The 13934-nt window shown below is 49.6% G+C and overlaps 1 protein-coding gene across 1 annotated transcript; it reads left to right on the top strand.

Moving 5' to 3' along the window:
- Positions 1-389: 389 nt before the first annotated feature.
- NPY4R2 (neuropeptide Y receptor Y4-2) lies at positions 390-1514 on the top strand. Its single transcript, XM_063088266.1, has one exon. It carries the CDS (start codon positions 390-392, stop codon positions 1512-1514), a length of 1125 nt encoding a protein of 374 aa, XP_062944336.1.
- Positions 1515-13934: the final 12420 nt, after the last annotated feature.

Below are 13934 nucleotides of genomic sequence, written 5' to 3'. Positions count from 1 at the left end.
ACTTTCTAGCTGCATGACTATGGGCAAGTTGCTTTACATCTCTGAGTCTCAGATTCCTCATCTATGAATTGGGTTGATAGTATCTACCTCTCAGAATAAACTAGCTAACACATACAAAGCACTGAGCACGATCCCCAGCATGCCACAAGTGCTTCTTCAGGTAGCAATTATTGGATGCCAATCACTCACCTTGAGTCTTAGGTAATAGCTCCTGCAGGTTCCAGCTTTGGGATGGAAGCAGCTGAGAACCCCTCCACCTGGCTCCTGCTCCTCTCTGGATTCTATACTAGAGGCACAATCCCTGAGTCCTGTTTGTGTGTTTGCCTTGCAGGCATCATCCCTGAAGTGGACCCTGGTTCATGAGCTCCTGAAATCTTCTCGTATTCACCATGAACACCTCTCACTTCCTGGCCTCGCTGCTCCCGGGATCCGCACAGGGTGAAAACAGGAGCAAGCTAAAGGGCATCCTGTACAACTTCTCTGACCACTGCCAGGATTCCGTGGATCCAATGGTCTTCATCATCATCTCCTATAGCATCGAGACCATTGTGGGAGTTCTGGGCAACCTCTGCCTGATATGTGTGACCATGAGGCAGGAAAAGACCAATGTGACCAACCTGCTTATCGCCAACCTGGCCTTCTCTGACTTCCTCATGTGTCTCATCTGCCAGCCACTCACTGCCATCTACACCATCATGGACTACTGGGTCTTTGGTGAAGCCCTTTGCAAGATGTCAGCTTTCATCCAGTGCATGTCAGTGACAGTCTCCATCCTCTCTCTTGTCCTCGTGGCCCTGGAGAGGCATCAGCTCATCATCAACCCAACAGGCTGGAAGCCCAGCTTGTCCCAGGCCTACCTGGGCATTGTAGCCATCTGGCTCATTGCCTGTTTCCTCTCCCTGCCCTTCCTGGCCAACAGTATCCTGGAGAAGGTCTTCCACAAGAACCATTCCAAGGCTCTGGAGTTTCTGGCGGATAAGGTAGTCTGTACTGAATCCTGGCCACTGGACCACCACCGCATCATCTACACCACCTTCCTGCTACTCTTCCAGTACTGCATCCCGCTGGTCTTTATCCTGGTCTGCTACTTGCGCATCTACCAGCGCCTGCGGAAACAGGGGTGCACGTTCCGCAAGGGCGCCTACAGCTCGCGCGCTGGGCAGATGAAGCGGGTCAATGGGGTGCTTGTGGCAATGGTGGCTGCCTTTGCTGTGCTCTGGCTGCCCCTGCATGTGTTCAACAGCTTGGAGGACTGGCACCACGAGGCCATCCCTGTCTGCCAAGGCAACCTCATCTTCTTGGTGTGCCACCTGCTCGCCATGGCCTCCACCTGCGTCAACCCTTTCATCTATGGCTTTCTCAACACCAACTTGAAGAAGGAAGTCAAGGCCCTGGTGCTGACTTGCCAGCATAGCACCCCCCTGGAGGAGTCTGAGCATCTGCCCCTGTCTACAATGCACACAGAAGTCTCCAGAGGGTCTCTGAGAATGAGTGGCAGGTCCAACCCCATTTAGCCAGGTCTAGGGCTTCTCTCTACCATGTTCCTTGGCAGGCTCTGTCACTTAGCTAAGAGGGCATGCTGCAACCTGGGGCTGGCACCCCATCATTGCTGGCTTTCTGGGGCCCAGATAGGCTGGCAAGAGCCTGTTTTTGTATGCACTTGTATTGCAAAGCCTGACATTCAGATGGTTTAGCTATTCATTCTTGGGAGAATTCACTCCAGAGCCTGCAGGTCACAGTGAGCCTTGCGGCTTGAGCTGCAAGATGCCAGAGCCGGAGATGTCTGCTTGTAACAGGCTGGGTTCATTCTGGTAATTCTGTAACAGATGCCTGGCCTGGGAACCAAGGATTTCACCTTCACCAGTGAGACCACGAGGCCATTGTGGGGTGAGGGAAGGAGCATTTGGAGTCAGAGCTCTGGGCCTTGGTCAGCCTCTAGCCTCTGTGAGATGCTGTGTGTGGCTATGCTTCATAAGCGGTGAAGCATGCCATGGACGCAGGGCAGGGATTGCTGTTACATCATTAGCACGTCCAGCTGGAGAGAGCCAGTCCTGGTAGTTTGGACCCTCAGGCCCCTCTGGAGCACGAATTCCAGAATCACATCCTACTCCATCCTTTTTTCTCTTTCGGTGCATGTGCCACCTTATCTGGACATAAGCCTGCCAGTGTCTCTCCTCAGTGAGATTGTGAGCACCTTGAGGGTGACATTCGTATTGTCATAAAGCTTATGTCCTCCATTCCTAGACAGCCCCTAGAGCAGAGAGAGCTCCAGAAAAGTTTTCCGTGGAGAATTGATGGTACAGGTGCCACTCACTGCTGAGTGTTCAGCTGAGGACAGGTGCCCTGTGCATGGTCCGGCCTTGGAAGGGCTCAGGCCCAGACACCCACACCTGCCCTTTCTTGTCTCCCAGGACCTCTGTGACAAGACACCTGGCCAGAGATTCTGTGGACCCCCTCTCCTCGCCGGTGTTGACCCACCGCGGAGGCCTGCAGTACTCAAGGCCGTGGCTACAGCCTCCTTCATTCCGTACTCTGACTGCTGAGCTGATGTGCCCTGGGTAGGCTGCCACGGTCCTTCCAAAGCTTTCCCAGGACATTGGGCATCCCAGTGGCTTTCAGTAGGGGCAGGAAGCCTAGGAATCTGAATTAACGGAGCACTGTCTGAAGGGAGCAAGGGTCCCTCTTCCTCCAGTAAGCCAGGGGAGATGGAGAACAGGCAACCACGACTATGAATATCTCCCCCACAGAGGTCATGGCCCAGCCCCGAGGATGCTGAACCAGCTCCATGGCTTCATCTGTGTGGATCAGACACCCTGTCCTTGCAGGGAAGACAACATCTAGATTGCTCCTGCGCCACCTTGGATGGGATGTCCCAGCCTGGCCCTGCTGCTTAAACTCACTCTCTAGCATAGTGGGCAGTGGCTAGACCCACCAGGTCTCCCAGGGCAGGGCATCCAGGTACCAGCGCCCTCAAGGGTCCTCACTGTGGGGCCCCCAGCATCAGCTCCACACAGGGGATCTGGCAAAGGTCAGGCAGCGGGAGATCGAACAGCCACATGTGACTGTCTCTCTGGCCCTGGCTCCTGACCCAGAATCTGTGCAGCTGATGCCCAAGACAAGTGCTCTTTGAGCTATCCTCCCCTCCTGGAGCTCTTTGTCTTGTCCCAGTTTTTGGTCACTTCTCCTGTTCAGTTCCTTTGTTCACTTTTATCATGGAGTTTTGGGCAGATTTCCTGAGCCACTCTCTTGGACACAGCTTGTGCTTGTCCTCTGGGTCACCTGCTGCTGGTTGCTCCAGGTGACCTCCTGCCAGCAAAGCCCAGACTTTGGGACCCATCCCAGAAAGATGTCATTGACCAAGCTGCCCAAGGAACTGGGGGACTTAGGCCCCTACAGATGCTATGCAGTTGCCTGAAGTTTGCTTCTCATTGCCAGTCTCAATGGTGCCAAGATGGTCAGAGACGGGATTGCTTTTGGGTGCTGGCATGCTTGAGGACAGGGGGACAAAGCAGGGTATCTGGTGAAGGTGCTTGGTGTTAGGAATCAGGGTGGTGGGTGAAAGTCTCATTGAGGGTCTTCAGGGCTCCCCTCACTTTGCTTAAGTTGACACAGCCTGCCGGGATGGCTGTCTCCTGCTCCTAGATCCTAGTGACCTTGGGGTTCTGGTGACTCAGCACACTAGGAACTTGCTACCCAAAGTGTGGTCAGGAGACCAGCAACATCACCTGGAGCTTGTCAGATATGCAGAATCCCTGTTGTCTCCCCAGACCTACTGAATAAGAATCTGCATTTTATCAAGATATCCAGGTTAATTGAGGTTTGAGAAGCTCTGCTCTAGGAAACAGGTTGCTGTGCAGCCTGGGGTCGCTGAGTGAGCACCTGCGGATGCCCACTCTGGGATCTAAAGTAGAGCATTAGAATTCCTAGTTCTCCACATATGTCTTTAAAATTGTTATTGCTGAAAAGGTGGACTTGATTTTGGTTGTTTTTCTCATCATTGCCTGCATATAAACATATGTCTTGTGAAGCTTTCTGATTCCTTCAATAAATATTTGCCAAGCACATAGTTTGCATAGTTATGTTCATAGTGAACAGGCCTTTTGTATTCTGCTCTATTTCACTTAAAACTGTGTCATCAACAGTTTTCCATCTGGTTGGATGTCATTTTTGATAGCCGCTTAAGGGTTTAGAAACCACTCCGGTGAGAGCCAGCACCTTTCAGTATCTCTCTTTAGCTCCCAGAGGGGCGTTCTTGCCCAGCAGAGGGGCCCTCTGCCCACTGTAGTGGGAGGAGCCCATCTTACAGAGGAGCGTCATGGTTGGAGTTGGGGACCACAGACTGGGAACCCTCAGAGTGTGCAAAACCTTCTCGAATCCAGGTGGTGAGAGCTTAAATCCTGCCTGACTCTAGCCCTTCCTTTTTAAAGAAATGCTGTTGACTTGTTTTTTTCCATTACAAAAGTAATCATATTCATTCTTGAAAATATATAATAGGTACAAAAATAAAATTTAAAAAAAAAGGAAGTCACCAGTAGTTCCACTACTCAAAGATAATCACTGTTTATATTTTGGAAGTCATTTCTTTAATTTGTATATGCATAATCATATATGCATATGTCTTTTTTAAAAAAAAATATGGTTGAGATAAGACTGTGTCTATATAGGTACGTATATGTAATATTTAAGAATTATTTTATTTCTTTTTTGTTTCACCTTATAATAATTTTTATTTATTCATTCATTCATTCAACAAATATGTCAGACACCATGTTGGCTGCTGAGGATGCACTCGTAAATCAGACAGACATTGTCCCTGTTCCGTGGAGCTTATAGTCCATGCCTAGATATATCCTATGTCCGTAATCATCACCTAGGTGTTTCTTGACCTACTACATATAGTTCTGGGATGAACATCTACGCAGAGAACATTTTCTGTATTCGGAACAATTTCCTTAGGAGAGATTTCCAGAAGTGGAGTCGATGGGCTAAAGGACATAGACGTTTTCTAAGGCTCTTTATGTGTCTGTGAAATTGATTTCCAGAGGGGCTGGAACAATTGGTACTCCCTGAATAGTGTCTGTTTCATTGTATCCTGGCCACTGTCGAGGATTTAACAAAATGACCTCGGCCTGAACTACCTGGACGAGAAGACGTCTCATTTCTGCCTCCAGGCTCCACCAAGCACTGGGCCCTGACCTTTTGAAGGCCAGGATGGCCATGCCCCACTGTGAAGCCTTTGGGGCTTGAGGATTGCAGGACCATATAATTATCATCCAAACAGGGATACTTGAGGTGAAAAGGGGCACTATTAGGAATCACACTGGACAACAGGCAGAACCCTGTGGGAAACTGGAACGTGAGTCCATCCTACTATAGATAAATTTAGCACAGCTTGAATTCACACCCTCTGCTGTCTGGCCCCAGCTTACCTTTCCCATCTTTCTGTATTGACCACATCGTGTGGTCCAGTCACAATGGGCCGGCAGGAGCTGGCATGTCTGGGCTTCACCATCTCTGTACCTTTGCTCCTGTGACTTCCTCCTGCCTCCAGCGGCCCCTGTTCCCTGCCAGAGTGTAATGTCCCCCTCACCCACCTTTGTAGGTCTAGATCCCATCCTATCTTCAAAACAAAAATCAAATAGTGCCACTCATTACCACATTCATCCAACAAATATTTACTGACTGCTTATTATGTGTCAGGCGCCTGGTGAACAAGACTGAAAAAATTCCACCTCTCATGGAACTTTTATTCAGGTGTGCACTCATGATAACCAGCCCTAAGGATGGACACACTGGCATGCCGGGGAGTCTGCCCTGTTACGGTTTTGAGCAGACACACCCCCTGGCTCACCGGCTGTGAGCTCCTTAAGGGCAGAGCCCAGGAGACCCGTCTTTTGCCCCTGCTGAACCCGTCACATGCCTTGGATAGAGCAGGCACTCAACAAACATTTGCTGAGAGAAGACTGAATCAGAAGCTTGCTTATTTAGTCTAAAGAGAGTTCTCTTAACAACTAGTTCTAGGTTCTCCAAGAATCTGTATGGGATCAAAGGGGAACCTCAAAATGTCCACTGACCTTGGAGAAACACCCCGGGTTCTACAACTGACTCTTTCGACACTGATGCTGGAAGGGAACTGAGGTCACCGGATTCAATGCCATGCTGCTGCTTTGAGGTAAAGTGACTCATCCGAGGCCACACAGCTAAATAGTGACTGAGCCACTGGAGAGGTCAGGAGGTGACACAGGCTCAGAATTTAATGGTGGATAAATGACCAAAGGAATCAGTGGAAGAGGGAGTGATACTGTTAGCTGGGGTAGCCAGAGAAAAACAAATGAAAAGCCCCCAAAGACCTCTGTTGTTCACCAGATCCCATCCCCTCGCATCCGCCCCGCAGCACTGCTCCTGCTCTCCTTAGTGCAAATCTCCTCCAAAGGCTTGTCTAATCCCGAAACCTCCACCTCCTCTCCCCCCACCAGTGACCCAAGTAGCTCTTGCCAGGTCGCCAGTGGCCTCCATGTTGCCATATCCATTGCCAATTCTAATCAGGTCTGATGTGATCAGTATTAGGCCTCATGGCTACCTTAACATCAGCACAGCCAGGATGCGCAACTTTCCCCCTTCTCCTCCCCTTTCCCTTTTCCGCTCCGGCACTGAGATTCCTCTCCTGGGAAGGGGTACACATGACCATTATCATAACAGGAACATCTCGTGGGCTGCATCTAGCAGGCTTCGGGCTGGAACGCTTTGCCCCGAGATAGCGGCATTGGGCCGTTGGTCTCTCCCTTCTCCTTGGGTCTCTTTCTGGGTGGGGATATTTCAGGGCACCATGTTCATGGCTCTCCCTGCCTCACTGGGCAGTTCTTCTCAGTCTTCTGTCCTGGATTCTTGTCACCCTGACCTTGGAACATGGAGCATTCCAGGCAGCCAAGGCAGCCCATCTGTGTCATACCTAGGCTTCTGGCTTCACACGCTACCAATATTCTAATGCCCCCAAATGTGGTCTCCAGTCTGGACTTCACCCCCACCTCTGGGTGTGTGTATCCAGGCTTTGCTTTGCCATTACTGGACATCCAGTTACATTCAAAAGCAAACTCCTGATTTGCCTCCCTAACCTCCTTCTTTCTTAGCTTCCCCTTCCACAAAATGGCAAGTCCCTCTTTTCATTTGCTTGGGCCACAATCTTAACACACTCCATGTGCAACCCGTCATCGAGCCCTGTAAGCTCTGCCTTTACAGTGTATTCACAGTGACCAGTCCTCACCACCCTCAAGCTTGGCCACCTGGCCCAAGCCCCCATCCTCTCTCCTGAGATTGTTGCAGTGGCCTCTACCCTGGTCGCACTCGGCTGAAGTCTGATCCTTCACACCTCTGTTTAGAATCCTCAGGTGGCTTTCCACCAGGCTTAGAGCACATCTCAGAGTCACGGCTGAGCCAGCTGGTCAGCCACCTCTCTCTGAGCCCACTCCCCTCCAGCAGGCCAGCTTCTCCACTCCTACCTTAGCCCACTGTACTCTCTGCTCTGGCTGCTTAGAACACTGCCTCCTCGATCAGAAGATTACTTCCTTAACCTGCTGTAAAGACTCAAGACCCCCACTCTCCGTTCCCTCCTCTGCCTACTTTATGCCAGAGGACTCGGCTCCCTCTGACCTGTCACAGTGACTCACTGCCTTGTTGAGGTTTCATTCACTCACTGGAATGCAAACCCCATGAAGGCAAGGACCGTGTCTGTTTCATTTGCTGTCTATCTCTCAGAAGAGTGCCTGCCCACAGGAGGTGTAGTATAATTAAACTTGAAACTTTTGTAGCTGAGCAGTGGAGAACCATCCTTTAACCTCTCATCTGTGGAGAGCAGGCATCTGCTTTTGTAGGCTTTGGGTTCCAGGTTTGGCAGCTACTGTTAGCTAACTGTGTGACGTTGAGCAGCTCCCTCTGTCCCTTGGTTTCTGGTTCCTCAACTGTGATAATGCTGGCTTCCATGCATTTAGTGCACCCAACACTGTCCTAGATGCTTCACGTACTTGCCACCCTCAGTCCTGAGATTATGTAGAAGAAACTGAGGCTTATGGAGGTGAAATAATTTTGTCCATGTTTTTAATAAGAGCCAAGCTTGAAACCCAATGGCTATATTCCAACAGATGTGGACTGTTGCGGCATGACAGACAGCTGACCGTATGACCTCCCAGTTGCCTTCAAGCTCTTGGCCACAGAGTTTGGACTTGATGGGCAATGCCATGTGAAGATGAAGGTGGAAATCAGGGTGATGCTTCTATAAGCCAAGACACACTAAAGATCAAAGCAAACCACTAAGGAACCAACCCTGCCAATACCTTGATCTTAGACTTCCAGCCTCCAGAACCATGAGAATAAATTTCTGTTGTTTAAGCTATTCATTTTGTGGTTCTTTGATATGGCGGCCCTAGCAAACCAAAAGAGAAGGTGAGATTACAGGCAGGGAGACCTGTCCATGTGAGCTATTGTGTGAGTCAAGTGCTCAGTTGCTAGAGAAAGACCCCCAACTCAAACAGGTTATGACAAAATAGGGAATTTATTGACTCATGTAATGGGACTGACCAAAGGAAGTGCTTTGACTTTAGGCTGGATTCAGGGATCCAAACACTGACATCAGGGCTCTCCTTTCCCTGCCCCCTTGTCTCCATCTGTTATGGACTGAATGTTCGTGTTCCCCCCAAATTCATACGTTGAAGCCCTAACCCCCAATGCGATGGTATATGTAGATGGGGTCACTGAGGGGTGATTAGGTTTAGATGAGGTTATGGGGGTGTCCTCAGGCTGGGACTGGTGCCTTTATTAGAAGAGACCAGCAAGTGCTCTCTCTCTCTCTCTCTCTCTCTCTCTTTGCCATGTAAGGACACAGTGAGAAGGTGGCCACGTGCAAGCCAGGAAGACAGTGCTCATCAGGAACCCGATGGGCCGGCATCCCGATTGTGGGACTTCCCAGCTTCTGGAACTGTGAGAAATAAATGTTGTTTAAGGGACCCAGTCTATGGTATTTTGTTATAGCAGCCTGAGCTGACCAAGACACCACCTCTCTCTTTAATCCTTTGATTCTGCTATTTGCTTTATGGCTTCTCACTCTCTATACGTGACAGTAAGAGGCCCCACAGCTCCTGCCTTACCTTGGACCTCACAAGCCCAGGGAGAAAGAGCGTAGATTTCTCTTCCTATACAGTCAAGACCCTGCAGAGGATCCTGAAAGCCTGGTCCCGAACAGACGACCTAGACCGAGTTGCTGAACGTTTTTACCAGGCAAGCCTGGGTCCCTTGATCAATCCTGGGTCAAGGTGGTGGGATCAGCCCTACTTGAGCCACATGGATGTGACAGGTTTTTCAGAGCATGGGACAGAGTAGTCCCCCAGAGACAGTGATGCCAGGCAGGCAAAAACACAAAAGTGAAAGTGGCCTAGAGAGGAAAGAATGGATTGGAAAGATATTTAGGTGCCGCATGGACAGGATGACTTGTGTGTCGATGAGAAGATGAGTTCCCAATTTTCAGGCTTGGGAGAGTGGGTGGATGTCCATTCCACCCAGTGAGATGGAGAAGGTTTGTTATTTTTTTTGGAAAGGGAGAGGGAGTCCATCTTTGGATATGTTGTGTTCAAAATAGTCTTGGGTGTGCAGATGAGTGATCAGTGCTATGGTCTGAATGCTTGTCCTCCACAAATCCATATGTTGAAATCCTAACCCCCAAGGTGATAGTATTAGGAGGTGGGGCCTTTGGGATTAGCACCCTTATAAAAGAAACCCTGGAGAACAAGCTAGGTGAGCAATGTGAGACTATAGTGAGAAGATTCTGTCTACGAAGGAAGTGGGTCCTCGCCAGACACTGACTCTGCTGGTGCCTTGATCTTAGACTTCCCAGCCTCCAGAACTGTGGGAAATAAATTCTTTTGTTTGTAAGGTACCCAGCCTAAGGTATTTTGTTACAGAAGCTCAAATGGACTAAGACAGTCAGGCACTGGAGTCTGGAGCTGTAGAGAGAGCTGTGGCCACGGCCCAATTCAGGCACACCAAGGGGCATGGCTGGGTTATGGCTCATTGGGGACTGGACTGACCTGAAACTGAGCACTGGGAAAAGGGAAGTCCAGATCCCCAGAGCTGAAGCTGGTGAGGTCAGCAAACAAGTAGGGATCCTGAAACACTTGGTGGGGCAGTGTCCAGCAAGGAGGCACTGGTGGACAGGGCTGGGCAGCCAGCAGAGGAGCTGAGAGCAGAGATGATGCCCGGTAAATTGCCCTTCACCTGTGTTTTGTAGCTTCTCTTCTTTGGAGAATCAAGACCAGCTTCAAGGTCAAGCTTCTTGGCTGGAAGTAGGGAATGGTTGCTTGTGGGTTACTGCTTTGCAGAGATACACCTGAGAAAATGCTGGAATGACCTAGAAGTTCCCCAGAGAAGAAATCTTTGATTCTTTCAGCCCCTCTGAGAGAGGGTCTAGGGTGGAGGAGTGAGCACAGCTGTCAACTCTCAGTCTTAAAGCGCGTCATGGTGGCTTGGACAAGCACTCCCTAGTGACAAGGCCCTTCTCCCCAGAGTATCTCTTCAAGGTTCTGATACATCTCACAACTGCTACAAATACACAGACATGGGGCTCCTGGATCCAGAGGAGATACTGGGAAAGGGTCTGCAGAGCACATTAAGATGCCTTCTTAGCCGACAGCAGCCAGGCACTCCCCACCGTGGGCAGTTCAGCAGGCATCTGCGGGGCGAACTTGACAATGAGCAAGGGGGTGCTTGGGAGTGTGGCTGCTTAATCGCGGCCTTGAGATTTCTTGTTTAAATGTCACCACTTATTTGAAACTAACTCCTATTGAACTCTGAAAACAGTTTATCAGTGTAATTGGGTGCCAGCACAAAGCTCTCTTAAAATACATTTCCTTTCATTCATAAAGCTGTTAATGGGGCACTCAATTAGTCATTCTTTTGTCTGCTAAGGAAACCATACTGAAAATAGGGCATGCATTCAGAACAAAGAACTCCAACTGCTGAGATAGCCATATCTCTCTTTCCAGATGGCCAGAAGCCTGCACCACCTTGTAAATGTCATTTGCAGCCTCTTCTGGGTTTTATGACTCTAAGGTAGGGGTGGTGGATCTACAAAGAATTTCCCAAAGAGAAGGCCTCCTTTGAATACCTTTTGTTTTATGGAATGACCCACCTCTTCAACCCACATACCTGCACCATGTGGGAGACTTGTGCTTTAACTAGGCAGGTGTGAGCTCTGGTCTTTTCCCAGGTTCCTGGGCACTGCCACAGTGTGCTGCCTTTTGGCAGTGCGGCCTTGGTCATATCCTGGTGGTGGGAATTCTGAGGTTTCTCATCACTATATTAACTATTCAGAGGCAATGGTCTATTCCACCTTTTGTCCAGGATGTAGATTTAAAACAGTTAAATATCACATGGAAGAGTACTATACGGGAAGAAAGAGATTTATAGAGTATGAGATGAATAAGAGTATCTCCTGGATGTGGGATTAGGCTCTGTAATCCCTCACAACTCTTCCTGCATCCCAGCATCCTACTTGTCTAGCAAACTGCTCCATTCGGCCTTCTTGATTCTTGACTGCCCAGAAACTGAACTCATGGCCCATTTTTTTATTTCTCTGAAGCAACAGACGATAAACAGTATTCCCTTCATATTTCTTTTCCTGAGTTGACATTTTACACAGCCCAGTGGACCTCCCACTAACCTTGAGGGTGAGGAATCACTACTCAGTCTCACCTCCCAGTGGGTTTTCTGTTCAAGGGTGAGCTGAACAGCTCCATTCAACTCTTCCTAAGTCCTTTCATCTTTAGGTGTAAAGGGGGCAGTACAAACTAGTGAAAAGAGCATAGGCCTGGGGGTCAGACAGATCTGAAGTTTTACAAGGCCGGTCTCATAATCGTCAGTCTCAGTTTCCACATTTGTAAAGTGAGGGTAGTGATTCAATGTTAGGACCAGACAGGAAGACCTCTTAGATTGGCTTGGACCAAAAAAGGTGGTCATTTAAGTTCCTGGAATCCAAGGAAAGGTTGGAAACTGAAGCTGTGGGGAAGGTGGAGAAGAAACCAGGTGCTCCTGAGTTACTAGGAAGTTCCCTGTGGTTTGGACGTATTCTCATTAACGACTGGCCGATGCTCCGAGAGGGGAAGGACAGCCACCAACCGTGCTTGAGCTGGACTTTTTATGACCTCCACCACTGAAGAGGAGCCGGCTTTCTTTCACAATTCTGGTGTTAAGTGCCCTGGAAAGAACTCTGACCAGGCTTGTGTCAGATGTTGGGTTAGTCCACTGACACCTTGGAGAGGTGGGCCCTGTAAGAACTTGGCAACCCACTCTTTAGCCAAGGGGTCTGGGGGCGTCGTGGGGGAGGGTTGTTCCCAGGAGGAGGATGAGGTTTGTCAGAAACACCAGAGAGAGCTCACGGCAGAGTTGAGAGGGTTAAATGAGGTCATATATGGCAGTTTATCCACGGCATGCTCAGAAGTCACTTGTCCCTGCCTCATGGTAATAACAATAATGGTGTCTAGTGTGCCAAGCACTCGACTGATCAGGAAACAGAAAGCATACTAGTTATTTCAACAGAGAGAATTTAATGTGACAGCTTACTCACTCAGTGTAAAATCGTTGACCAGGTAACTGCAAAAAGCAAAGAGAGGCACTAAGGTATCCCAGAAGGAGCCACTGCAGGAAGCAGCGCCCGTGCTACAGCTGGGGACAAAGGGAGGAGGTTAGACTTGTTAAATTGGGACACTTGGAGGAGGGGCCTGACTGTGCTGGCGTCTGGAGAGGAGCACAGTGAGGCTGGCTCTGGAGGTGCTGGAAAAGCTGCAGACTGGATTCCTCTACTGCTGCGGGGAGGAGCAGCCGCAGCCAGCCGGGCAAAGCAGCATGGCCAGGGGACCTCCCCGGAGCGCGCAGCAGATGGGAAGGATCCAGCACCACCCCGCCAGCCTCGCAGGCCCCCTCCAGTGCCCCGTATTGGCAGACTCTACTAGGGAGTAGTGGGCCACACAGAAATGAGGTTCATAGAGTCCCGGCCCCCAAATCATGAAGCAAAGTATAGACACGGTGTTTGGAGCTGAGAGACAATAGCACCACTCAGACAAGACCTTATCTGAGCACTTTGTTCCAGGCCACAGGGCCGGTTTATGGTGTGACCTTACACTGAAGCCTCTGATATGTGGCCTGTGCCCCCTGCATGGCCCCGCATCAGGGTTGCTGGCCCAGGTCCCAAACAGAAGCTGGCCCATTAGACTCAGGGCTCAGTGGGAGCTCGGATGTGTTTCTTTCTAGATAAATCTATGTTACATCTGCAACACTTTTCCAGGGGTGGGCATCTGAACCCCTCCTGGCTGTCTCAGTCATACAATGTGTTTCCTTGGGATGTGGGAGCACTCTGGAGTTTCTGGAGACTTCTGGTGTCTTTGTGAGAGGAAATACATTTCTTACCTGAGCTGTATCTTCCCAGACTCTGACCTTAACCTTGTGATGTACTCTGAACATGCTGGTGCAGCACCATTAGGGTCCAGAGGCTTCTGGGCTTATTTATCCCATCCCTCACTGTGTGGCTGGAGGTTGCCACATAAACTCTATCTCCTGGTTACCGCCAGGAGCTCGACCTTCAGACTTTCCTGAGAGTGTGTCTTTTAACTAACACAGGTCCTAGAGCTGTCCAGTACCTTAGCCACCACCTGCATGTGGCTACTGAGCACTTGAAGTATGACTAATCCAAATTGAGAGGTGCTAAGTGTAAATTATACGTTGAATTTCAAAGACACCCCCTCAAAGAGAATGTGAACTGTCTCATTAAATAATTTTTTATATTGATTATATGTTGAAATAGCAATATTTTCAATATACAGTTGGCACTTGAACAACGTGGGTTTGAACTGTGCAGGCCCACTTATATTAGGATTTTCTTCATCCAACCTGGATCC

This window comes from Cynocephalus volans, chromosome 2 (assembly GCF_027409185.1).
Source record: "Cynocephalus volans isolate mCynVol1 chromosome 2, mCynVol1.pri, whole genome shotgun sequence".
Taxonomy (NCBI): Eukaryota; Metazoa; Chordata; class Mammalia; order Dermoptera; family Cynocephalidae; genus Cynocephalus; species Cynocephalus volans.
Note: the sequence above shows the minus strand (reverse complement) of the source record. Positions and strands in the feature narration are given on the sequence as shown.

What these genes read in the sequence shown, in the direction of transcription:
- NPY4R2 (XM_063088266.1), top strand. Translation starts at nt 390, where the DNA reads ATGAACACCTCTCACTTCCTGGCCTCGCTGCTCCCGGGATCCGCACAG.